This window comes from Ambystoma mexicanum, chromosome 2p, assembly GCF_040938575.1.
Source record: "Ambystoma mexicanum isolate Mex_15411 chromosome 2p, UKY_AmexF1_1, whole genome shotgun sequence".
Taxonomy (NCBI): Eukaryota; Metazoa; Chordata; class Amphibia; order Caudata; family Ambystomatidae; genus Ambystoma; species Ambystoma mexicanum.
The window spans coordinates 279,862,909-279,889,892 of NC_090923.1; the positions used below are offsets into that span (position 1 = coordinate 279,862,909).

A 26,984-nucleotide genomic window follows, 5' to 3' on the forward strand; every position below is an offset into this window, starting at 1 on the left:
CCAAATCGCGTGTGATAATTCCCACGCACCCCTGTAATACACGTACCTGGCCAAATCGCATGTGAGAATTCCCGCGCACCCCTGTAATACACGTACCCAGCCGAATCGCGTGTAGAACTTCCCGTGTACCCCTGTAATACACCTACCCAGCCAAATCGCGTGTGATAATTCCCGCGCACCCCTAAAATACACGTACCCAGCCAAATCGCGTGTGATAATTCCCGCGCACCCCTGGAATACACGTACCCAGCCAAATCGCGTGTGATAATTCCCGCGCACCCCTGTAATATACGTACCCAGCCAAATCGCGTGTGATAATTCCTGCGTACCCCTGTGATACACGTGCCCTGGCTAATCGCGTGTAAAACTTCACGCGTACCCCTGATATGCACGTTACCCGCTTTGCGTTCCTTGTTTGGCAGCCCTGTGGACTGGTCCAGGGTTAGCGCTGCCCTTTGCGATGATTTAGCGATTTTGATGGCTTTTCCTTGCACGAGGGCGTTCTTGGGGGCGTTACTGGCGCTGCTGCAGGGTCGCTGCGATACTCTGCGCCACGGCTGGTTTGGGAGCCTGAAATCCATGAATACGCTGTGCGCGGAAATCGGTTTTAGCGCACGTGCCTGGCGCAGTCAATCGCACGCGGACACTCTGCGCCAGCCGCTTGCGACACTTTTCTGCGAAATTCTATGAATTACCCTGCAAGTGTCTCTATAATCCGAGATTCCGCAGTAGTTTTTTCCAGTGTTTTCCTCCGAGGCCGTTGCCGTATCTGTCACTCACCGGTGGCGTGGACCAGAAAATCTGGCAGCAAGTCAGGCAGCTGCAAAACTGGGACAAATCTCTGCAACTCTGAAGAAGCGCCATTAGGCACACACACACTGTGTGCCAAATGCTCTACCGAGTAGTCTGCATTCAACGTTTCAGGCCGCCTCTGCCACTGCCTCTACCTTGGGTTCAGCAGCCTTGATTTATCCCAGGGAAGCAACCTTATTACAGGCACTCATGGCAGGTTGCTGATTGCACTAGCTGCTGTGAGGCCCGTTTTTTCGGGTGCCTACTTGGGACACCAGCAACTCCCCTTATGTGGCCTTAAAGTTACCTGCTTTTTAAACCCAGATTAATTGCTGGCTTACTTCCAGCAGCGGCAAAGTGTTCCGGGTGTTGGCTCTGCAGACTCCACAAACATAAACCAGGTCCACAACTCAGAGCTTTCACAAAGTACGTCTCGTCTCCTCTTACACAGCGCCGACTGTGTCTCTTTCTCCCTCTCCCTCTTCCAGGCAAAGCAGAGCCACTGCTCCAAAACAGCAGAGCACTGTTCGAGGAAAGGATCTGGATCCCAAGTGCACTACGTGTAACACCAACCTGTGAGTAACACCTTGTGGTGTACATTTTTATCAGACCCTCAATTGAGCAACTGCACCTTTGAGGGACAAAAACGTTTTATAGCTCAAAATGTTCAAAGTATTTTAGTGCAAATATCTTTGTTAAAGGAATCGATGCACAGGGAGTCATAAATAGGTATTCCTAAATAGATATATCCATGCACAATTTCTAGAAGTGTTTGGTCTATTTTCCAAACAAAACCATTATTTTTATTTTTCCTTGATGATTTGATGTCCATGATTTTAGTTTTGTTTAATTTAATTTTCCAATTATTTTTTGTAGCGAATTCATAGAGAGTGGTGATGCTACGCTGGAATCCGATTTCAGTGCGGTCTAAGATAACGAGCAGACTGCCTGCTGTCTGATCTTTGAGGGGAAATGTTGACAAGACAACAGTGAGATATCTAAATCAGCTACATAGATGTTATATAAAGTGGGAGCAAGGGTACACACCTGTTTTTAGCCCACACATTTTGGGTATTCCGGACGATAGGGAACCCTCCTGATTTAATCTAATACCAGAAGAAGCGCCCGAATATAATTCCTGGACTAGATGTATAACTGATTTATTCAGTACCCATCTTTCCATTTTGTCCCACAATATATAAACTTTCATTTTTAAACTTCAAGGCCCTTCATATCAGATAAAAGAGGCTCCAAATATTTGTCAGAGTATTCAACCTCTTGCAAAATCCTGTTTGTTGTTTTTTATAATCTTCTTATCGAGAAGCCAGCTGTTTATCTTTCCAATAAGAAATACGAAAAGATCTTGGAAAGTGTACCCACACCATTTTAAAAAGGATTTGCAAGAAGCTGGCCCCACCACCCTAGCAATGATTTCAAGAAATAATGTATAAATGATCTGACCCCATTGTTCCGGAGCCTCATTTATAATCACATTGGCCAATCCATCAGGGCCATGTGCTTGAGACACCATGAATCGTTTTATAACCCTTAGAATATCATCCAGCTCAAATTGGATACAACCTCTATCGTAGAACCAATTTAATCGGGGATCCCAATTCACATGCTGACCACAGCTGAAATACAGGCCTCTTACATATTTGTCCTATTCCAGCTCAGAGATTGGGTTAATTTCAATTTTGTCTACTACCTTATGTCGATTATATATATAGATGAGAACTTGTGTGTATCGTTATCTTTTAGTGAACCATATTTAATGTGCCATTGGGTAGTAGCTGTCGGGATATTGTGGCCTCTGGGCCAAATACGATAGGCAATTTTTATTCTGCTCGATTCATGTTGTATATTGACATGGAAGATACTTTCTTTTTTATTTTCCTTAAGTTAAGGTGCAATTCCCTTTCTTTTTGCTATGAGTATATCGTAAACACTGCCATCGCTTTGTTTTGGGTAGTTATGTTTCTTTGAGATGTCAATAACGTTTAAGGGGCCCATATCCAGTTTATGATAAAAGTCAGCTTGTTAAAAAGGAACCAAGTTGGTGTACCTCCAAAACAACCCAATTATAGTCTGATTAAAATGTTCAATGTTCTTCTTTGTCAAGTGTAAAGACTGTAAAGTGTACTTCTGCCCTCTATATGGCAGAGTCGAAGCACAGAGTACCAAAGCCAAGATTCTCTATATGGTAGTATGGACAAACAACCAAGGCTAAAGCTCTCAGGAGGTGATGCAGGCTGGTGCTTAAGTACAGTGTAGTCCCCAAGCCCCCCCACAAAGGAATGGCCACACACTATGTTTTTGCTAACACAGTTCTTTATATAAAAATAAGGTCCAATATATATACACAATTAATAACACACTTTGTACTTTGACAAATCTAATATGGCAAATATATACAATGTCTATGTGGTACCACTCTGAACTATTGACTCCTCTACAATGCACCAACTGCTGACAGTTTCTAATGGCATACAAATCTAACAGTAATGTGTATCAGCATAGGACATAGGATGGAAGACAAGTTAGGTCAAACAATGGCTGAATGGTTTCCTTGCTACTAAGAGACAGTTCTGTGTGAGGAACCCCCCACCTGGGCAACTTGTAATAAAGTGTATTAACAAGCCCAGTCCATTAATGTTTAAATAGTGTTGTTTCCAGGTCAAAAATGTTCCACTACCCCAATGTATCTGAGTTAGCAGAGTTTCTTTGACAGCTTGTCGACGGATTCCTTGTGTGTGGACTCCCTTTAAAGCAGGAGCCACGGTCGTCGAGATTCCGTGAAGAAAATGTGAACACTGTTGTCGGGACAGCAGCTTCAGGTTTCGTGATGCTTGTTGATGATTGATCGAGGACGACCAGCATAGATAAGCAGGCGGTGCACCTCGATGACAGAGTTCTGTGTTGCAAAGAGGACTCAGTGACAAGCTTAGGCCCGGCAGCGTGTGCCGGGTGTCAGCATTGGTGTCGATGATCGGGACTCGACCACGGCTGGATCTCCACTCGTCTGCGTCTTTGTGGACTTCAGGTGGCGGGAAAACCACAGGCGGATTCTCCTTGGTCGTCGGTGACCTTGAATTTCTCAGGTGGGATAAAGCGGTCGACGGTGATGGCAAGAAAGACCTTGATTTAAATGTTCTTAGGCAATGATGGACGTTGACAGCCTCAATGTCCTGGTGCTTTACTTCAATGCTTCTCGGCGGACCCCATCTCCGGTCGACAGCCTTTTGGGACTGACTTCCAGGGTGCCTTGATGAAGATCAGCTGGTGCACGATGTTCCCTCATAGTTCGGGTTTGACAGACACAGCAGCTTTTGGATTCCGTCAACGGTGAGCAGCAGCAAACCTTCTTCTTCAGCTGGGCTTCAAGAAAAAAGCAGTTTCAAGTTTCAACTTCAGCTTCCGAACAATTCTGGTAAGTGAGAGGTCCTGAGATATACAGATCAGTCTCTCATTCACACTGCTGAACCAAGTTACGTCATCCCAGTGCATTCACATCCACCCAAACACCCATTACAAGTAATGCGGATTGGGGCCAGCACCCAGCCTTTCAGCACACCACACTGCAGTCACGTCAGTTTCAGGCAGGGCTGTCTCTTTCTTTGTGCCACACACATACATAGCAGACACCCATCACATGACATGCATATTGGTCACACACTCCATTCACCCAGGTCCCACCCCCAGGGTGTACCCACAACATACACTGGGAAGGCTCCAGCCAGTCTGGTCTGGACTTCCCCACAATACCATATATGGTTCTTCCACCCAACAGCCAGTCAGGTAAAGGGACAGAGTCAGGACTTCCCAGGACTTTGGGGAAACACAGTAACAGTTAATAGAAACCAAGAGGCCTCAGGGGCCATCTTGTCTCCTATCAGGAATCCACTGATTCCTATGGTATAGTCTGGGTATTCCAAAATGGAGGATGCTCAGAGCACCTGTCAAATTAAGCATGGAGCTGCCACCGGCCTATACCCTGCTCTGTGGGCCACACAGGTGCCCAAAAACATACACTGTGGGTACAGGGTTGTACCCACACCCAAGGGTATCCCAAGGGTCTCTGCTCACCACAACCCAAAAGAGGAAGAGCTGCACTGCCAGGAGTCTCACATGGAATCCTGCACAGAAAACAACACAGAACACACATGATAATGGAGTACAGGACAAGGACATGGAGGCCCTGTCCCTCCAATGCATTTCCAGCATCACATCCAGGTCACCCAATTACCTGAATTCCCAATCGTATAAGATCCTTGCAATTGTCTGTCTTGTTTTTCATACCTCCAAGACAAGGTACAACTTGATGCAGTGGTCCCTTAGTTCATTATTAATTAAATGAAAAGATTTAACACTATAAAGTAATTCATTTGGCATAAAAACATAATCAAGTCAAGAGCGGGATTGTCCATTTGGCCATGTGTAGTTAAATGCTGGCAGAGTATAATTCACTGCCATAATATGGGTTAAGCCCAATCTTTCAAGTAAATTAGTCCACCTTTTTTTCCCTGAGCGGTTATTACACATCATAAAAGTATCTGAGTCTAATGCAATCAGCTGTTGTTCATATCACAAGCCAAAATGTTCAAAGGAGCTCAATTTAAAATCTGGTGTAAGACTACGATAACAATTAATATCACCTACAATTATGAAAAGACCTTGAGGGCTAATATTCAACCTTTTATCTATAATCTGTCGGTATCCTTTGTGAGTTGTATAGTATATCGCCCGCAAAAAACATTAAGAATTAAAATCTGTTGACTCAAGGAGGTGACATAAGTGGTCAACACAGCTGCAAGCACATGCTTGTTTGTTCTGGAAGGGGGAGATTCATAAGTGTCAATTAACCCTCCTGAAGATCTGCCTCTATCACTCTTAGTGGCACAAAGTTGGAATATTGTATAACCATGCTGCTGGTAAGTGCAAGTCATCCAGGTTTCCTGGAGAGCAAAAAGAACAGCCCTTTGTATATATGCCTGGCCTAAAGGACTAAGGAAGGGGTTATAGCATCTTGTGTTCCGGGATATTAGGGTAATAGAATGAGGCCGTTCAGAGAAATAAAGGGGGATCATGCTAAATCATCAAAGGTAGACCTAGCCCACCTATCCACTTCCAAATCATGTAGACCCGAATAATTTATTGCAGATATAACTTTTTAAAATAAAAGTTCAATTTCATTGCTTGACATTTTTTATTGCCTCCCAAGCACAATTTATTGCTGCTCTCTCCTAACTGTGAGATATGTTCACCACAATATGGCCTAAAGTCGTAACCCATTTTCAAGAAGTCGTTAGTGAGGGACAAAGGTAGGTCAGCTATATTCGGGAAAAAAAGTTGTGTTATCGCCCATTTGGAGTCATTGAGTGAATCTGGAATGTCCACTAGGGTTAGATCTGCACTAGCGTAATTCTGCATTTGAGGTGCATTTCTAAGTAGTAGGAGTACATTGCCCCGATTATAAAACAGGCTTTCTGGGATCGAAAAGAGTTCAATGATATTAATTTCTTTTACCTGTTTGTTCGGACAATGTTGACATCCACTACCCTCTGATCTTTAATTTGTGGGTATTTTCTTCACAGAATATTCCATAGGTGTTCTGGTGCTGCCTAGCAAGCAACCAGAACTATCTTCTCCCATTAATTTGGTGGTAGTTCGTTGGTTTGCAGTTTCGTCTGCCTTTCCACTCACATTGGTCATCCTTGGTTGATGCAGTCATGTGTCGAGAGTACCTTTGTTTATTTTGGGTGGTAAGTGAGATGCACCCAATGTAGTTGCTTCCTCACTCAGGGGGTCGAAGCGATTTTGGAGAGGTGAATTGCTAGCACCTCCTCTCTCCAGGGAAGTGACATAACTCCTATGAGTAATTGAGGGATCAACATTTTTCGATGTTTCCTGAGCTCTCTTCTTCTTTTGCTTATTTTTCCTCGCCTGCTTTTTGCCTTGTTGCCTTACAAATCCTGTTTCGCTCCTTGCATTCGAGCAGTTAGCAATGTCCAGCGGTGGGGGGACAGGACTATCTTGTAATTCAGTGTTTCCCAAAACATTATAAGGGCAAGCGATGGGCTGTGCCATTATGGGTTGTTGCGTTTCTGCAATTTCTATCATTTCTACCTCTGTTACCCCCTGTGTAGAATCATGATAGAGGGCTGTATTAGACAATAACACATAAATCAGCTTGATAAGGCCATCTCTGATGATTTTATTCATAACCACATATAAAAACTTGTCTCATAATGAGGCATTGTATAAAGAACTGTTATTAAAATATTTCTATCATCCTACAGACAAAAGTGCAAAATACATGTAGCAATACAATCACAATAAAGTGCAAATGCATACCTGAAGAGCATTGCACCTAAAAGCGCTAGTGCAAGTGCATAAATATAAATAAACAACATAGCAAAACAAAATCATTAAACACATATGACATCCAGTCACAATTCAACATCAATTTACAGTATTCTCTGTCGAGACCTAATCATCTGATGACCCTTAGGTTGTTAGGTCTCTAAATAGGGCGATAGGCGACACAATGACGTTTCGGCATATATTTCTTTTTATTGACCGCCTTCGTCAGGACCCATCAAAGCCGTATTATACTGGAGGGCTGGCAACCATCAATGCATTCAAATGTCGTCTATGCTGTTTATTTATTCTGTTGATTAGATGTAGTTGCAGAAAAAAAAAACTGTTAGTATCTTATTACTTGATATGACATAAGCACATTCTGCCCTCCAAAAAAGAAAAAATTATGCGGAAGCCTCAATCTTCAATCACCGATGTAGGAGAGGCGGTACAGTAACATCTGAGGACTACATCTCAAAGGCATGTTGTACCCATTGGTCTCCATAACATATGTCTCTGTATAAAATACATAAGACAAAATGAGACAAATTATTATATACCCTAGTGTAATATGATACACTTCTAAGCAATACAGTGACAGAGGTGTACCTCATAACTATTCAGTTTGTCACTTAGAGCACATCTTAGTCGCCATTCAGTTTAGTTACTTAACATTTCACTGTGGGAAAGAAATAGATACAAATTTTCTTTTTCTTTTTTAAATATTTTATTAGCATTTTTTTAAAAGTTAAACCGTCCAGCTATTTTCACAAAGCAATATGAAACACAGACTTAAAAAAGATAATAGACGAAGTTTTGAAGCAACTTCACAGGGAGTCATGGCCTCCACCATTAACACTTTTGTGATAGGAAACTCATCGGCACAAGAATAAAATATATACAGTTCAACTAGAATTCTGGATTTTTGTCCATTGATAAGAATACTTCCTTCTAGAATGATAATGAAGCCAGTCTTACTGAAACTTTATCACCTTGAAGTAGAATACTCCACCATTCATCGATGGACAGCGTAGTTAGTTGCAAAAAGAATTTGCCCAGCCACCTGGTTCTTTGCAATTTCAAGACCGGCCACACTAATGTCAGATGGAACAATGGTTCCTGCTGGCCTTTGCACAGTCTGCATTCATAATTTCTGAAATATTTTGCTTTTCTCGCTTCCATATTTTCTCTGGTGGGCATCAAATTCAAACAGAAACGCATAAATTGACTTCTGAGGACTCTACTGGGAAATTTTTCCAGATATCTCAATGCTTTTCCACCGAGTCTGTGTACCGCCTCAATGACCATAATGTTTCAGTTTTCTCACATTTTTTCTAGTGTTGATCCAATCTTGATCGAATAATTTTAGTTTTGCCTTTCCTCATTAAGGTGTCTTCAGTTGTACTCAGATCCAACAGAACTACAGGGCAAGTTTTTTCCATGCCATAAGGACCACTTCTGTATTGTACTGTAACGCTTTATTCAACAGTTTGAAGCCACCCTCTGGGGGTTCCCAACAGGCACTTACGGTAGAATGCTAGAGTTTTCCACAGGGAAATTGAATATAATGAGGACAAGCCCAACTCTTCTCTTATTAACTGGATGGGTAGACATGGTGGCAATGACAAAACAGATCTCCAGAAAATACCCTCCAGTTTGGGCCACATCAATGCTGATAGGGTGAATGAATCCTCCGCTTTGTAAGTCAGGATCGGGGCCACTTTAATTCTATAAAAATCAATCATAGGCGTTAGGGAGAACTTGCAGTGCTTAGATTGGATTAGACGTGCTTGAGAGGCCAAGTTTCTTGTCTTACTTCTTAAAACGCCTTCTCTTTGCACATCGACTGGGCTGTTGTTTACACAATTGGTGCTTGGATTTTGGGTGTTGCACTTCTGTGACCCACGAGACAAGGACGCAAGACTTTGGGCTGTGTCATTGAATACACATGGTATTGGTCGCTGTGCATACCTCCGACTCGTCTGTATTTATGTTCTAGGCCCATTCTCTTTCCAAAGTTGACATACCTCACAAATGAGTAATGGGACAAGGTAGCGGGATGTCGAGGTAATGCTCTGATTACTTACCGGTAATCTTCATTACTCCTAGTCCTACTCTTCCTCATGCCAATGTGACTTTCCCGCCGTACCCTCCCCCTAATGTTATATGGGCCTTCTAGGTCAATTGATAGTAAATGAAGTGTTTGGGGGAGGAGGGCTGTTATGACTGGAGAGCGGAAGGCGGGACAAAAATAATAGAAATAGAAAAGGGGTTACTGGTTGGAGATAGCGTACCCAGTCGTCGAAGTGGAAAAAAGGAACTAATGGAACTAATGGAACTCTGGCTGCATCCAAAGAGGAGGGAGTGGGATGGTCGGAAAGATAGGGCATACAGGTGTCAAGTTTCAGGTGGAGGGGATTACCAGGATCACAAAAATTGTCTCAATTTGTTGGATTTCAAGGTCTACAGCAATGTCTTGTAGAGTTTACTTACAAAAAATAAAAATAAAAAAGCACATGACAACATGCAAGTCCTTATAGCAACACGTTAAGCCAAAACAATATCATTGTGGGTTTATTTTTCACATCCTGAATGGGAAACTAGAAGTCCCCGAATGCAAGATAATGTCAACCGGAAAAATGTTGTTAAACCCACTGTACTTTTAGTGATTTAAGACATGTAATAAAAGTAGTTGTGTAATAAACAAAGATGGATGTGCAGATTCTTTGTCACAAGCTTCCAGCTCGTTGTTATTCATGATGGTGAAAACATTTAATTGCTGACATAAAGTAACTATATTTTTTTGCATGTCAAGATAGTAGACATCATGGGTATATACAAATCTTGAAATGGGCGCTTTGTATTGCTCACTTTAACTATCACAGATTTGCAAGGTAACTGGTACTTTCCAAGCTCTTTGCGTTAGAAATGTCCCATCATGCATATGGAAGGCTATCCCATGGATAAAAGAAATGTTTGTGAAACCTGAGCACCTTAAAGACATGCAGAGACATATACGCTCTGTGTGTGTCTGCCTAACAGCGCTTGAATGTAGGCCTGAGCCGATTCGCTATTTGGCTCAGGAGAAAGAAAAAGCATCCAGGACGCATTTCTTGTGCCTGTGAACTAAAGGTACACTCTGTACAAAGCAAACAAACTAAGGGTAACATTTATATTCCACTTCCATCTCTGAGCGTAGCTGACATGTGAGTATTTGGAGAAGGGAGTAGGATTAGGAGTAACAAAGATTACCGGTAACAGGGTTTGAAATTGAGGGGAGCTGGGACCTATTTAGTGCCGGCTTCTAGCATAGTAGAGCCTGGTTAGCTTGAAACCAACAGCTACCAGGAGCTACTTTTGGCTCCTAGGGCTAATTGGTGCCTTCCAAACATGGAAATGTGACATTAACTTTGAGTATTTGAGAATGTTAATAAAGAAGAATTGGAACACATCTAATACACATTTAAACAAAATGGTTCATACAAAAAGGACATCTCTGGTATCGCCTGGTTCCCCTGCGGTAGCTCTTGCCTACAGGGTGATGCCCGACACCCAGGAGCTGGTTTTAGCTCCTGCTCATCGAATCTCAATATCGAACCCTGCGGTAAGTAATCCGAGCATTAACTTCCAAAAGATAATAACATGGTTATTCTAGGTTTGGATAATGTGCTTTGTCAGTAGGACAAAGGTAGCTTTCTTATTATGACAAATACATATTGGAAGTGAACATAAGGAATACACCTTTGTACAATTTTAGAACAAGACATTTTACAATGTTAGTACAGATAGTGCCTTTTATTTTTCATAGCTGCTGTTTCCAAAAAACACAGTCCCTCCCCACAAGATACCTGTTTTTATCTCTGCTTTTGAAATTTCTAACAAAGGCTGGGGTGGCTCTAGCATAAATACCCATGACTACACAACTCCCGCCCACATAGAAAGGGCAGACATGGTGGGAGACAGAAAGAGACGGGGGAGAAAGAGAGCGAAGAACTTGGGTGTGCGAGAGATCGAAAGAGCAGCAGATACGCAGAAAGGCCAGTACCGATGATTTTAACTAAAGAACTACCTATGAACCAACACGACTTACTAAACGCTAGCTTTAACACCGGGACCTGATTTTATTCGTATTTCAGAGCTCTTAAGTTTCCCAGTTTAATGTTTGAGAAAGACATCCAGTTTTTATTGGAATTCTGGAACATGCTAATTTTGTATTTTTCATTTTAAATGTAAAACTGCAAATTGCATTGAACTAGAGCTCCGAAAGAAAACGCAGAAGGCTAGTTCAGGGTTAAAACGCATTCAAGAGATGTAAACTCTACTCGTACTGCATACGCCATGCACAGTGGCTGTTTTTGCAGCAACCTTGTACAACATCGTAATGAAGTTAAACACACGGCAGAAAGTGCATTCGCCAGACGGCGACAGGGAAAACAGCCCCCACGGTCGGGTGGACCCTGCATGTCACGAAACCTCCAGGGATGTGTTGTAACGGATGCGGACAGCGGTCCCTCTCGGGAGAAAATGAGACTGGAGCAGAGCGTACTGGGCGTGCCTTCCCCGCCAGACAACAGAAGGTCGCCTAACACAACAACAAGCGGGAATTACACTCAGGCTCGAACCCATTAAGTCAACGGCTGCAGTGGGCATAATAAAAAACACCTGTAATTACTAAAAGTGACTGCACAGAACTGAAAACTCATCTTCATACTTTTGAGGAAGGAACAAAGCCTCGCGATAAGCGAGTCACTGCACTAAAACAAGGAGGGGAGATCGATTGTAACTTTATTAGGACAGACAAATGAAACATAAAGAGAAGTGTAAGTAATTCTATAATTGCCAATCCAAGTTAAGTATTTTCTTTTTCTCATGGAAATGCATGTTAGGCAAGGCTTTACTGCTTACACTGCACTGAGCAGTGGCAGATTTAAGGCGAGGGGCCCAGTGGGCAAAAATGACAGAGGGCACAAAGGTGGGGTTGGGGAGGGTCTCACGTGGGCTGAGCCTAGAGTGTGCAGGGTTGGACAATGGGACTGTAGGAACGCATGCTACTTTTTAAAGTTGTGTTTTTTACCACTTTCTGTGTTGGGGAGGTCTGACTCTAGCTACAGACAGTTGGGCCTCCAAGCCTGAAGCTAATGTTGGAAATTATAGGGTTCAAGGCAGTGGGAGAGGACTTTACAGGAGGTGATATTATGGGATAATTCCTAAAGCATGCAGAACCATTTTGTGTGTTCTTACCCCACACACTTGAAATGTCATTGACCATCACAAACCTAAAGGAGTTCACCTTTTAATATACCAGGGGTTGTCTTTTCAGTGGGTGCTGCTTGTGGTACTTGAAAGGCCCCTTAACTCCAACCCACCACCTCCAAATCTCTTTCAGATCCACAGAGCCCTGCTGCAGGGCAGTGAATGTAAATGGAGAGGGAATAAGGGCAGGATAGTGAGGGAGAAAAGGAGAGAAGGAACAGTTAACATGAACACCGTCGAGGTGGGGATGATGCCCCCTTTCTCAAGTATGCAGCAGACAGGCACGGAGCATCCCACGCCAAGGAACGGAAAACACCAATCATGTGGCAAAAAATACTGTTTTATTAATAACAACCAAATAAAACAGGGACGATCATAGACATCAGGTGATCTCCAATTCTCTCTCACCGAACACAGGCTTACCGCAGGGTTTTACCTGAAAAAGACGCCATGAACAAATGATACATTAATGAAACCTAGGGGGATGTGATTGGGTGAGTAGTATGAGAGTATATATTTTCTCTATGGGGTTAGTCTTCTAATTGGTCCAGCGACACCGCTTAACCCCGCCTCGGACCACCTATGATAAGGATACATGGGGAACATGTCATCAGGGCAAATTATTAGTGGCTGTTGCAACACTGTTAAGGTGAACATTGAAGGTGGATGGGGATTGGTCAAGGGTGGCTTCTCAACGTTGGCAGGTTTTGACGGTTACCAGCCCATAAGCAACAATTGAAGGTGATGAGACCGGCCCCAAGGTACTGCGTGTCCCACCAAAGTTACCATTCCCTGATTCTGTAGGCCTCGAGCCAGGACATTTGGCTTTCAACTTAGTGCTATATTGTATGTTCCGTCCAGGGAGATGGATGGGAATGAAATTCGCTGTCTGCTATTGTCTGACTTCATTTTGGTATTCCTTTGACATTGGGGAGGATATGGGATTATGAATATTGCTGCAAGTCACGTGCATGGAGACCGTATTTCGAGTTACCTTGTTCAGTAATTTATAAGAATTTTAGCTGGCTTTACTGCAGGTGTTATTCCCTCCCTGGCCTTTAGAGACTTGTTGAAGCTACTCTCTCCTTGGTGTCAGGTGTGAGCTGATGGGAACCTGACCTTCCCGCAATATTTGTTTCTTGTTGATTTAGAAAAAGCTGTGTCTGCCGTCTGGGGTCATCCTTGTCCCTGTACTGTTCCAACATCGGCTTGAACCTGTCAGTCTCTGATAGCCTTGGCAATGTTATGAGCTTGTTTGTTGCGCTTCTCAACTCGGTCCTTCTGTCGATTCGGCTGACGAAATTCCCCTGTTGCATTATGGCGTTCCAATATTTCCCCTTCACCTAACATGACTGAGCTCTGTGGAGAATCCTTCAGATCCCCCACTAAAACCCTGCCTAAAGTCTCCTCCCAGGTGGCCAGGAGAGGGCAGACACTTCCTGATCGTAATCCTGGGGGTAGTGCACCATGGGAGGATCGCCTGGGTGGAGACAAGGCCCAGGTTGGTGGGGAGATTTTGCAGGGTGAGACACAGTATTTCTCCTTGAAATGTAATACTATTGTCACAGACTTAGAGGAGGAATTGGCTTATTGCCATTTTATATATCTCAACCTGCTACTAAGTGTTGTACCCAAAGAACAAGATTTTGGTACCCCTAAAATCCCATTTCCTCCCCAATGTCAAAGGAATACCAAAATGAATGACGGACATATGAATTTTCCTGTTTCATCTGTCTATAATCCTTCTTCCAATGACATCAAGGGAAGAAAAATCATCCTTAAACTTTTTAAAGAAGAAAGAAAACTAAATTCCTTTGAGTTAGACTTCATGTCCCAGAACCCCTCAGGGACTGTGACGAAGAAAAGGGCTGAGATAACGGCAGTGCATCGCTTGCAAAGGCAAGAAAGAGGTTAACGTTAGCAGAGGCATGTATTGTGTGCTCGCAGACCTGCAGTATAAAAGCATTAAAGCACCTACATGGCCATTCTTGGAATACTATGACAGTAACTAGCAGAGCTAGCACACTATGGTTTATGTATTTGGCTTTTTCTGAAGCATTCTGCTTTCACAAGAGCTGCTTCGCCATTCATGGTAAACAGGTACTCATTTGCATGAGAAAAGCAGCATGACCCGAGCAGTTCTGATAAGATACATTACAGAGATGTTGCATCTGGGCCCTGGGATGGGAGGGTTCAGGAGTGACTTGGATCGGTGCAGAGTGGGTTTTTCACCAGCAAACATGTTTCCACTGAAGGAAGGTTCTGGAAGTTTGCATCACGCTGATTGACAGGCCTACCCGATAAAAAATTGGCTCATACATTGATCGGGAGGGACTCTGCTGTGGATGAGCATTGTGCATATGCTGTGCTGGGTCATACGCGTTGGCTAAAAAAGAACGTGAGACTGTACTCTAAGTATCTGTGATCTATAACTTGCATTTCTTTTCCCATTTTATGCTAAATTGCTGGTTTCGTTTTATATTATTTACTAATTGTTAAATAAATGCTAAGTTTATATCATTGAATTATTGTCTCTGGCATGAGTTCATGACTGTCGCACAAGAAGCAAGCTTGAGCGGGGTTGTGTGTGTGTGTGCGCACTTGTTTTGGGCTTGTTCCAAAGTACCCCAGCGCACACCATCACAGTACATTTGGAGTAGTCGGCAGGATTTGTGCAAAGCCATGCCATTTTGGAGAAATCGTAAGTTTAAAGGAGAGCATAGTACAGAAGGTGGGGCATTTTGTCACATTCCATGTTGTTCTATCTGCAGCTCGGGGGCAACAATGACAGGATTTTTGCATCAGTTAGTTGCCCCGATGGCTTGGAAAGGGAAGGTTTCCCCTGTGGCAATCAGCAAATCTTTTGCTGACTTACTGCTTGGGAAAGAGGCCAGGGAGCAGAAGGCTGCGAAGAGCAGCGAATGGCTTTGTTCGCCAGCACTCCAAGGAATGTGAAAAGAGATATTGCAGAGATTAGTGAAGTAATTAATGTGGTCTCCCGTCTAAAAGGTTTATATTTGTGTGATGAAGTGAAACAGGTTATAGCCCCATTAGACACAGCAGCAGAAATAGTCGCAAAAGCATTTGAAATAAATATTCTGAATGGTAATCCAAACAAGTTATCTGGCCCCAGAGTACCATTGAATTAGTATGGGGGGGCTCAAATGTCGATCAGCAAGGGTTCGCCTTTTAAAGCTAATGTTTTAATTGTTGACATTTGTAAAGGCTGGAGGGGGGTTATCTGTACTCCTGCCCTCTATATGGCAGAGTAGAAGCACAGGGCACCCTAGCCAAGATGCTTTGTTGTTGGTAGCAATGGACATGCAATCAAGACTTAGCACTCAGGAGGTGATGCAGGCTTGTTCTTAAGTACAGTGTAGTCCCCAAGTCCCCACAAAGGAATGCCCACACTATGTTAGGTGATAACACAGTTCTTTATATAAATAAGGTTCAATATATATACACAATCAATAACACACTTTGTACTCTGGCAATTCTAATATGGTAAATATGTACAATGTCTATGTGCTAACCCAGTTCACTCTTGACTCCTTTAAAATGCACCAACAGTTGACAGTTCAAAAGGCATACAAATCAAACAGTAATGTGTATCAATATCAGATATAGTAAGGAAGACAAGTTAGGTTAAACAATGGCAGAATACTTTGTCCCTACCCAAGACACAGTTCTGTGTGAGGATCACCCCACGTAGGCAACCTGTAAATAAAGTGTACTAACAAGCCCAGTCCATACAAGTTTAAGATAGTCTTGTTTCCTACTAAAATGTTCTACTATCCCAATGTACCTGAGTTTAGCAGAGTTCTTTCGATGGTTCGTTGACTGGCCCTTCTTGAGTGGATTCCCTTTAAAGCAAGAGCCACAGGTTGTTGAGATTCCTACGAAGGAAGGTGAGGACTGTCGTCGGGACCCCAGCTTGAGCCTTGCGGTGCTCGTCGGCGATTGTTCGTAGACGTCCTGCGAAGACGAGGCGTGCAGTGCACCGCGATGACAAGAGTTTGTTGCCGTAAAGCAGATTGATGAAGAGCGAAGGCCCAGCAAGGGCGTCGGGTCATCAGTGTGTGGCGTCGGCGATCGGGACTCGACCACGGTTGGCTTTCGATCTTCATCGGCGTCTTTGTGGACTTCAGGTGGCGGGAAATCCACCAGCGGATTCTCCTTGGTTCGTCAGTGACCTTGACTTTCTTCGGTGGGGACCAAGCGGTCAACAGTGATGGAAAGGGAGTCCTTAATTTCCAGGTGTCTTAGGCAAAGGTGGAGCGTTGTGGATCCGGTCGTCGAGCAGCACAGCATCAAGCGCTTCCAGTGATGATAGACTTCGATGTCCGGGTGCTTCACTTCAGGTTCTTGGCGGACCCCGTCTCTGGTCGGCAGCCTTTTGAGGACTGACTTCCAGAGCGCCATGAAGAAGATCAGTTTTGCACGATGTTCCCTCTTAGCTCGGGAAGAGGTCTCCTAGCCAGGTCCTCTCTTGGATCAGTTCTTGGAGATACAACAGCTTTCATATTGCGTCGAAGGAGAGCAGCAGCAAAGCCTTCTTCTTCCAGCTGAGCTTCAAAGTTAAGCATCAAGTTTCGACTTCAGATTCTCAACAATTCTGGTAAGTGAGAGGTCCCCAGATATACTGTTTTGTCTCTCATTCACACTGCTGAGCCAGGCTCAGGCAGCCAATCATTCAGAAGGGCATTCATGCAGGCAGGCAGCCAATCAGGCTCACAGTGCATTCAGGCCATTCTCTTCCATCCAGACACCCATAACAAGGAATATGGATTGGAATAAGCGCCTAGCCTTTCAGCACACCCCACTGCATTCATACCCGTTTTGGGCAGGGCTGTCTCATCATTGTGTCACACACCAGAAACCAGACACCCATGGAATGTATATTGGTCACACACTCCATTCACCCAGGTTCCACCCCAAGGGTGTACCCACAAAATACAGTCATTGGGAAGGGTCCAGCCAGTCTGGCCAGGACTTCCCCACAATACCATATATGGAACTTCCAACCAACAGCCAGTCAGGGGAAGTGGCAGAGTCAGGGCTTCCCAGGACTTTGGGAAAACAAGGTAACAGGCAATAGAAAGCAAGAGGCCACAGGGACCTTCTTGTCTCCTATCAGGAATCAACTGATTCAAATGGTAGGGCCTGGGTATCCGAAAATGTAGGATTCTCAGAGCACCTGTCAAATTCAGCATGGAGCTGCCACCAGCCCATACCCTGCTCTGTGGGCCACACACAGGTGCCCCAAAACATACACTAGGTGTACAGGGTTGTACCCCCCACCCATAGGTGCCATAAGGGTATCCCAAGGGTCTGTTCACCACAATCAAAAAGAGCAAGAGCTGTACTGCCAGGAGTCCCACATGGACTCCTGTGCAGAAAACAACACGGAACACACATGAAAAAGGAGTGCAGGGCAAGCACATGGAGGCCCTGTCCCTCCAATGCATTTCCAGCATCACAACATTCCCGCATCCATCTTGGGATCAAATGTGTTGCTATGAAAAGTTATACCTACTGATTTAATTGAATTCGTTTTTGGCAACCGCAAAATCCATGTCAGAGTGGTGAATTCTGTTTTGGCTGGGCATGCTAATGGACTACATTTACTTTAGCCGTGGTTGTGACAGACGTTACATTGGTTGAGAAACTCACTAAAGAAGTGGGTAAATGGCACATGGTTATTGATTTGGCAGAATCACAAGATGAATTTGCAGGGGCTTGAGTGGGACAGACAATTTACATATTCTAAATTGCCCCAGGGGTACTTGCACAGTCCCGCTTTATATCATGGATTGGTTGCCAAAGACTTAGAAATGTTGCATTTGAATGTATGCATTGTGCATTACATTGTTGATATCATGTTAACGGGGTAAGAGAAAACTCATATTGCAAAAGCTGCTGAAATACTGATAGCCCATATGCAGAATAAAGGGTGGGCAGATAATCACAAGAACGTGCAGGGATCTGCACAAGAGGTCAAATGTTTGGGTGCAATATGATTTGGCTCAGTAAAGAAAGTGCCCATGCCTGTAATTGAAATGGTAGAACAGATGACACAACCTGTGAATGAAAAGGAAGTGCAGAGATTCATTGGGTTAATGGGATTTTGGAGAAATCACATACAACACCTGAGTCTGATTTTAAAGCCAATTTACAAAGTTATCAGGAAGAAATTGTGTTTTAATGGGCATTGATTAGCAGACTGCTTTTCAACAGGCCATAGACGCTTTGCAGACTTACATTGAGTTGGGTCCGATAACAAAACAAGATCCTTTTGAAAAAGTACTTGTCTATAATGTTGTTGCAGGGTGGAGTTTGTGGCAAAAGCAAGTACCTAAAAGAGTGCTGCAAGGATTCTGGTCGAGGAAGATCACAGACTCTATGATGAGGTATACTCCACTTGAGAAGCAAATTGCTGCAGTGTAATGGACTCTGGTTAAAACAGAATGTATTACAGGTGAGCATCAAGTGACATTTTGCACACAAATGCCTATGATGAGCTGTGTGCAGGAAGCTGCCATGGGAGGAAAGTTTGGAAGAGCGCAAGATGCCACTCATGTCAAGTGGAAATGGTATCTGTAACAACACGCCCAGACTGGTTGTAGAGGAGCAGCCAAGTTGTAAGAACAAATGCTGGAAGCTGTGAATTTGTAAGAAATGCCTGAACTGACTGCTCCCGCAGCCCTGACAGATTCTTCCTTCAAAGTCACACCTGCTTATGATACATCAGAAGAAGCACCGAAGAACGCCTGGTTCACGGGCGGCACTGCTAAGAATGAAAGAGGACAGAGATGCATGCAAGCAGTTGCATTCCGACACCATTGAGAAACACTGCTGATGAGAGAAGGAGTAGGTGTCACGATGCCCGCTCCCGGGGAGCCGGCTCAGGCCCTGCGTCCCTGAAAGCGGACATCAAGTCCCCGGGGAAGGTCCCAGCAACCCCTGATAGGGGCCCTTTGGACAGCGTCCTGGCGCCTATGGTGCCAGGCTCATAGAAGACGTCAGTCCTGGCGCCATAGGCGCCAGGTTCATTATGAAAGTGTTTGGGTGCACTTACCTGATGCAGACCATGCTGCAGAACCCCGGGCTCCTTGAGGCCTGAAAGGAACTACTTTACCTGTGGGACTCATTTACCACCCGGGCGTGGTCGGGGAAGGATACATACGTGATTGGAGGAAGGACACATTCTAGGAACTTCTTCCAAGGCTATTTAAACCACACCCGATCAGCCACACGTGCTTCGCGTTGTTCTGCATCTAGCAGCTGGACGCTCACCGTGTCTGCTCCTGCATCTTGACTTCTGCCACACCTGCCAGCATCCTGAATCACCTGCAAAGGAAGGGAACAAGAGAACAGAAGAAGGAAAAGGCCTCACCTGCTAAATCTGCATCCCAGAGACATTTCGCCGACAATCCTGAAAAGGAAGACATTTATTTTTAAAAGCACATCGCATCGATCGCTGCAGCGCCGCATTCTACTCACCTTTGCAGGGCGCCTCCATGTTCAGCAGCGACCATCCGAATTCGCAGTCGCCCCCCGCGCCTAGGGAGAAAAAGACAAGAACAAAGGTGAGAGAAAGAAGGGAAAAGGGAAGCTAAAACTCCATGTCAAGACTTACCTGTTGGGTCATTCCCTTTTCATTTCGGGTCCGCGCCGCATCCAGGCATTTTCGGACCCCGGCCCCTAAGGGGAAAAAGACATCAGCGTTAATGAGTGAATGAAAAGACATTACCAAAACACTCATTAAAGACTTACCTGATTTCCACAAGGATTTCACCGCTCACCTCGGGTCGGTGCCTGTTCCCCGGCATTCCGTACCCCGGCCCCTATGGGGAAAAAGACATTAGCATTAGAACATTAATGCATGGACACAAGGGGAACCACTTATAGAAAAACTTACCTGGAAGCCAAGCAAGTTTGGTTCTCACCCATCCGAAAATCCAGTGACGTAACTGGATACCAACGCGCCCCTGCATCAGAAGCAGGATGGAGAGCTCGTCCTTCCAGATCCTAAGGTGAGACGCTACGGGGAAGCACAGAAGCGTTTTGAGGACGGTGAGAGGGGTAAGTGGGAGGCCGATTGCATTACCCCGCAGACAGTTAACCCCCTATTCTCACCTACAGAAGGATACTTCTGCGAGTCAGACAAGCCAGATCTGGGGGCCGGTCCAGTCCGTCTTCCGAACCCTGCGCATCACCTTAGAAGAGGTCACAGCAGTGCGAACCAGGCCAGCACCCCCGTGGGAGTCAGGTGAGCGTTACAGAACGCGAAGCCTTCCTACAAATTCCCACCCAGGCGCTATGAAAACTTCTGAGACTGATCAGTTGGCCCAATTACTGGGGGAATTACGGGCCGAAGTACATGCCGCTCGTCGAGAGACTAATGCCCTCAAGAGGGAATTAATAATATCAAAAGAAAGAACTGATGACCTGGCCAGACAGCTTTTGCAAGGTCAAGCTGGACAAACTCCTCTACCCTGTTCCGGAGGGAACCCCGCTCCTGTGGTTCCCAGTAACCCTGTGCAGATTAATCTACCTGGAAACATGCCGCTGGCCCCACCTGAACGCTTTGCTGGGGACCCCAAACGATTCACTGTATTCATGAATCAGTGTCGTTTGCACTTCCTATGCAGACCTGGGGCCTTCCCTAATGATCAGACCAAGGTAGCCTTTGTATTGTCATTTCTCAGCGGCTGCGCTGCCGATTGGTCAGTTCCACTGGTTACTCAAGATGACCCGATTCTCCGTGATTTTCAAGGATTTCAAGCAAGCATGGAAAGGCTATTTGCTCGACACTCTCAGGGGCAGGCTCTGGATGACGAACTTCTATCCCTGCGACAGGGCAATCAGGACCTCCCATCCTATATTGCAACCTTTAATAGACTAATTGTGGAAACGGGATGGCCAGAGGATAAAAGAGTCACGTTATTTTATCGAGGTCTACGCGGAGAACTTAAAGATGTCTTGGCCCAAGTTGTAAATCCGCCCCAAGAATGCACAGAATATATAGACTTAGTGGTCCAATTTGATCACAGACTTCAAAACAGAAAAACAGATCGGTCCAGGTTTGAGACCCGGGTGTTGGTCAAGACCCACGCTAACCCCAAGGGAGTTGATGTCTCTGAGCCTATGCAAATTGGAGGGATTAAAGAACCCTTAACTCAAAAGGAACGTGAAAGGAGGCGGCAGTTAAAAATATGTCTTTATTGTGCGAACTCTGGACACTTTCTACGAGATTGCCCGGCAAAACCGCCCCGAAAAGCGGTAGGAGCCGCTGATAAAAACCATGAAGACTCTGTTTCGGGAAACGACTCAGCCCGACAAGCGTAGGGGTCCGCTTGCCGAGCTTGAAAACTAACTCTCAGACCTCGCATTTCATTGTGCCAATGGTTCTCGTAGATCCAGAAAAGCCTAAGAGGTTGCATGCAATAAAGGCATACATCGATAGTGGGGCTATTGGAAACTATGTGGATCGTGAATTGGCCTCTAGGATTAACCTCCCTCTCCGTCCTAAAACCAGCAAAGATGTCATCACCACAGTCGATGGAACTGAAATTGCCTCTGGATCGGTAACACATTCCACTACTGGGGTGACTCTTATTGGTCCTGACGGCCATCGGGAGGCAGTTGTGTTTGATGTAATCAAGGCTCCACAGTTTCAGGTTATTCTTGGAATTCCTTAGTTAGAGACACATAATCCTCGAATTGATTGGCGAGCTAAAAGAATAACCTTCCCGGATTGTGCACAAACATGCTACCCAGAAAACCTGAAGATTAATCTAGCATCTGTAACCTCTGCCTCCATGCAATTACCTCCGGAATACCAGGACTTTCAGGACGTCTTCCAAAAGGAACAGGCCAACACGTTACCTCCTCACCGATCGTACGATTGCCAAATCGATCTGGTGCCCGGTGCACAACCCCATTGTAGCAGGATTTATGCCCTTACCGAACCTAAGAACCAGCATTTGAGACAATATTTGGATCAATACCTCGCCAATGGTTTTATTCGCTGTCAAAGTCCCCGGCATCCTCGGCTTTGTTTTTCGTGCCTAAAAAAGAAGGCGACCATAGAACTTGTATTGATTACCGCGCATTGAACCAGATAACGGTTAAAAACCGTTATCCTCTGCCTCTGATTCCTGAACTCCTTGACCAGGTGAAGGACGCTTGCATATTCACCAAGTTAGATCTCCGGGGGGCATATCATCTGGTGCGAGTAAAAGAAAGCGACGAATGGAAAACAGCCTTCCGTACAAAATATGGATTATTCGAATACCAGGTAATGCCTTTCGGGTTGTGCAATGCGCCTGCTGCCTTCCAATTCTTCATGAATGATGTCCTTCGGGAACGCATCGATGTTTGTGTTGTCGTCTATATCGATGACATTCTAGTGTAGTCCTCTTTGGAATCTGATCACAGAAAACACGTTAGGACAGTTCTGGGAAAACTGCGCCAACACAAACTATTTGCTAAACTGGAGAAATGTGTTTTCCATACCACAGAAGTTGAGTTTCTCGGTTTCATCCTGACACCCAAAGGAGTCCGAATGGACTCAAGAAAAGTGGATGCCATCCTCAAATGGCCATCACCTAGCTCTGTAAAAGGGGTTCAAAGCATGCTCGGCTTTGCCAATTTCTATCGCAGGTTTATCCCGGAATTTTCACGCATAGTACAACCCATTACTGCACTCTTGAGGAAAAATAAACGTTTTGAATGGTCTGAAGAAGCCGAGCAGGCCTTCCAGGATTTAAAAGCTAAGTTTACCTCCGCACCTATATTGAAACATCCACGTCCAGATCTCCCGTATGTCGTCGAAACTGACGCATCCAGCCTAGCCATGGGAGCAGTTCTGTCTCAAAGAGATCCTGAAACCAACCAACTGCATCCCGTAGCATTTTGGTCCAGAAAATTCTCGGCATCAGCGATTAATTACGCAATCACTGACAAAGAACTGTTAGCCATAAAGTCCGCTTTTAAAGCCTGGCGGCATTACCTGCTTGGCGCTCGACATACCATCACGGTGATCACTGATCACCGGAATTTACAGTATTTGAAAACCGCCAAGGCTCAGTCATCACGGCAGCTCCGATGGGCTTTGTTTTTCGCTGAGTTTGATTTCGTGATTACCTATCGACCTGGCTGCAAGAACGGCAAAGCAGACGCCTTATCCCGAATTGGAATGGGAGAATCTGATTCAAACTCAGAACCAGTACCAATAATTCCCGAACTGAGAATTCTAGGCATGACTTTGTTACAGATGCTTGAAGACATTCAAGTCAGAGTGAAACAACTCCTGGACCCTACAGTCCTACAGGATTGGATACAAAAGGGATCAGACTTTACCATAGATAATGGTTTACCTTATTACCAAGGACGCTTATTCCTGCCGCACAAGGATTTACACGAACTAGTTATTTCAAGTTATCATGATACATTAATAGAGGGACACCCCGGTATTGCCAAGACAATGGAAAAGGTAAAACGACAATTCTGGTGGCCCTCTTGGCGAAAAGATGTTAAATCTTTTGTGATGTCCTGTGGTGTTTGCGCCCAAAATAAAGGTCAAAAGAAAAGACCAGCCGGTCTCCTTCAACCTCTAGACATACCGCCAGCACCCTGGCACACCCTATCAATGGATTTTATTACGGACTTGCCTCCTTGTTCGGGATACAATACCATTCTGGTAATTGTGGATTTGTTTTCCAAAATGGCCCACTTTATTCCTTTGAAAGGTTTACCTTCAGCTTCTGTCCTAGCCAAAGAATTCCTCGAAAATATTGTTCGGCTACATGGATTCCCATCTATACTGATCTCTGACCCGGGAAGCCAATTCATTTCCCACTTCTGGCGCAAATGTTGTCAAATGGCACAAATCGACGTAAGATTATCGACCAGTCACCACCCTCAGACCGATGGTCAGACCGAGAGGACAAATCAGACCCTTGAGCAGTACTTACGGTGTATGTTACAGCAATCTGAAAGCAACTGGAAAGACATTCTTTGGATAGCCGAATACGCATATAATAATTCGGTACACTCTGGAACTGGCCATAGTCCTTTTTATACCTTGTTTGGACATCACCCTCGAACCTCAAACCTCGACTCACCTCAGAACCTCGGAGTGCCCGCAGTAGAACATCTGCATTCTACCATTACCCAAGCCTTCAAAGAGGCGACCACGCATTTACAACAAGCCAAGAGAAAATACAAGGAGAATGCTGACCTACATCGGAGTGAAGCACCTCCGTATCAGATTGGGGATCAAGTGTGGTTAGCTACCAGACATTTACCGCTCAAAGGGCCTCGAACTTTTAACCCAAAATATCTGGGACCTTATTCTATTACGGCAATAATTAACCCAGTAGCGGTTAAACTTGATTTACCAGCTAATATGCGAATTCACCCTGTTTTTCATGTGTCACTTCTGAAACCAGTGGTACCCGGAACCCGACTACTCAAACCTCCAGAACCTATTCAAATAGATGGGGAACCCGAATTCGAAGTGAAGAACATTTTATATTAAAAAATGTTTAGGTCAAAGCTTTTCTACCTAATTGATTGGAAGGGGTACAGACCTCAGGAGAGGTCGTGGGAACCAAGTGACCATGTGCATGCACCTCGATTAGTCAGGAAATTCCACCGACTCTTCCCAAACAAACCAAAACCCCCGGAGGGAACAACCTTGGGAGGGGCCATTGGGGGGAGTGCTGTCACGATGCCCGCTCCCGGGGAGCCGGCTCAGGCCCTGCGTCCCCGAAAGCAGACATCAAGTCCCCGGGGAAGGTCCCAGCAACCCCTGATAGGGATCCTTTGGACAGCGTCCTGGCGCCTATGGCGCCAGGCTCATAGAAGACGTCAGTCCTGGCGCCATAGGCGCCTGGCTCATTATGAAAGTGTTTGGGTGCACTTACCTGATGCAGACCATGCTGCAGAACCCCGGCCTCCTTGAGGCCTGAAAGGAACTACTTTACCTGTGGGACTCATTTACCACCCGGGCGTGGTCGGGGAAGGATACATACCTGATTGGAGGAAGGACACATTCTAGGAACTTCTTCCAAGGCTATTTAAACCACACCCGATCAGCCACACGTGCTTCGCGTTGTTCTGCATCTAGCAGCTGGACGCTCACCGTGTCTGCTCCTGCATCTTGACTTCTGCCACACCTGCCAGCATCCTGAATCACCTGCAAAGGAAGGGAACAAGAGAACAGAAGAAGGAAAAGGCCTCACCTGCTAAATCTGCATCCCAGAGACATTTCGCCGACAATCCTGAAAAGGAAGACATTTATTTTTAAAAGCACATTGCATCGATCGCTGCAGCGCCGCATTCTACTCACCTTTGCAGGGCGCCTCCATGTTCAGCAGCGACCATCCGAATTCGCAGTCGCGCCCCCGCGCCTAGGGAGAAAAAGACAAGAACAAAGGTGAGAGAAAGAAGGGAAAAGGGAAGCTAAAACTCCATGTCAAGACTTACCTGTTGGGTCATTCCCTTTTCATTTCGGGTCCGCGCCGCATCCAGGCATTTTCGGACCGTGCCCCCTAAGGGGAAAAAGACATCAGCGTTAATGAGTGAATGAAAAGACATTACCAAAACACTCATTAAAGACTTACCTGATTTCCACAAGTATTTCACCGCTCACCTCGGGTCGGTGCCTGTTCCCCGGCATTCCGTACTCCAGCCCCTATGGGGAAAAAGACATTAGCATTAGAACATTAATGCATGGACACAAGGGGAACCACTTATAGAAAAACTTACCTGGAAGCCAAGCAAGTTTGGTTCTCACCCATCCGAAAATCCAGTGACGTAACTGGATACCAACGCGCCCCTGCATCAGAAGCAGGATGGAGAGCTCGTCCTTCCAGATCCTAAGGTGAGACGCTACGGGGAAGCACAGAAGGGTTTTGAGGAGGGTGAGAGGGGTAAGTGGGAGGCCGATTGCATTACCCCGCAGTTAACCCCCTATTCTCACCTACAGAAGGATACTTCTGCGAGTCAGACAAGCCAGATCTGGGGGCCGGTCCAGTCCGTCTTCCGAACCCTGCGCATCACCTTAGACGAGGTCACAGCAGTGCGAACCAGGCCAGCGCCCCCGTGGGAGTCAGGTGCACGTTACAGTAGGGGGTGTAAGTCAGTATGCTGAACTACAAGCATTGGCCGCAGTTATTAAGCAGGTGAAAGACACAGTGATGGAGTATCTGATAAGACATTATGGATTTCCAGATTAAATACAATGTGACCAAGGTAGCCATTTTGCAGGACACAATGTGCAAAACTGGGCTTTGGAGCAGGGCATAAAGTGGACATTGCACATTGGCCATTATCCAGAAGCCTCAGGACCTCTTGCAAGAATGAATGGCTTACTGAAGCAACAAAGAAAGAAGCAAACTCAGACAGACACTCTCAAGGGGTGTTGCAAGAATCTAGCGCAAGCCTTGTTTGAACTGAATAATCGTCCTTTGGGAAACAAACATACACCCTTTGTGAGCCTAACAAGTGAAAAGCAAGAGCCTCCAAAAACACTTGTATGGAAGACTGAAAAAAAGAGGCAAAGCTGA

At 45.1% G+C, this 26,984-nt stretch overlaps 1 protein-coding gene across 1 annotated transcript in view; it reads right to left on the reverse strand.

Annotated features, from left to right (window-relative positions):
- Positions 1-6,989: 6,989 nt before the first annotated feature.
- Positions 6,990-26,984, reverse strand: part of RFT1 (RFT1 homolog) — a 416,949-nt gene continuing 396,954 nt past the window's right edge. The window contains exons 13-14 of the mRNA XM_069643549.1: positions 7,585-7,668; positions 6,990-7,462 (exon numbers count right to left, since the gene is read on the reverse strand). Coding sequence (XP_069499650.1) covers positions 7,627-7,668 — 42 coding nt within the window. The 3' untranslated portion in view covers positions 6,990-7,462; positions 7,585-7,626. The remainder of the gene's footprint in view (positions 7,463-7,584; positions 7,669-26,984) is intronic.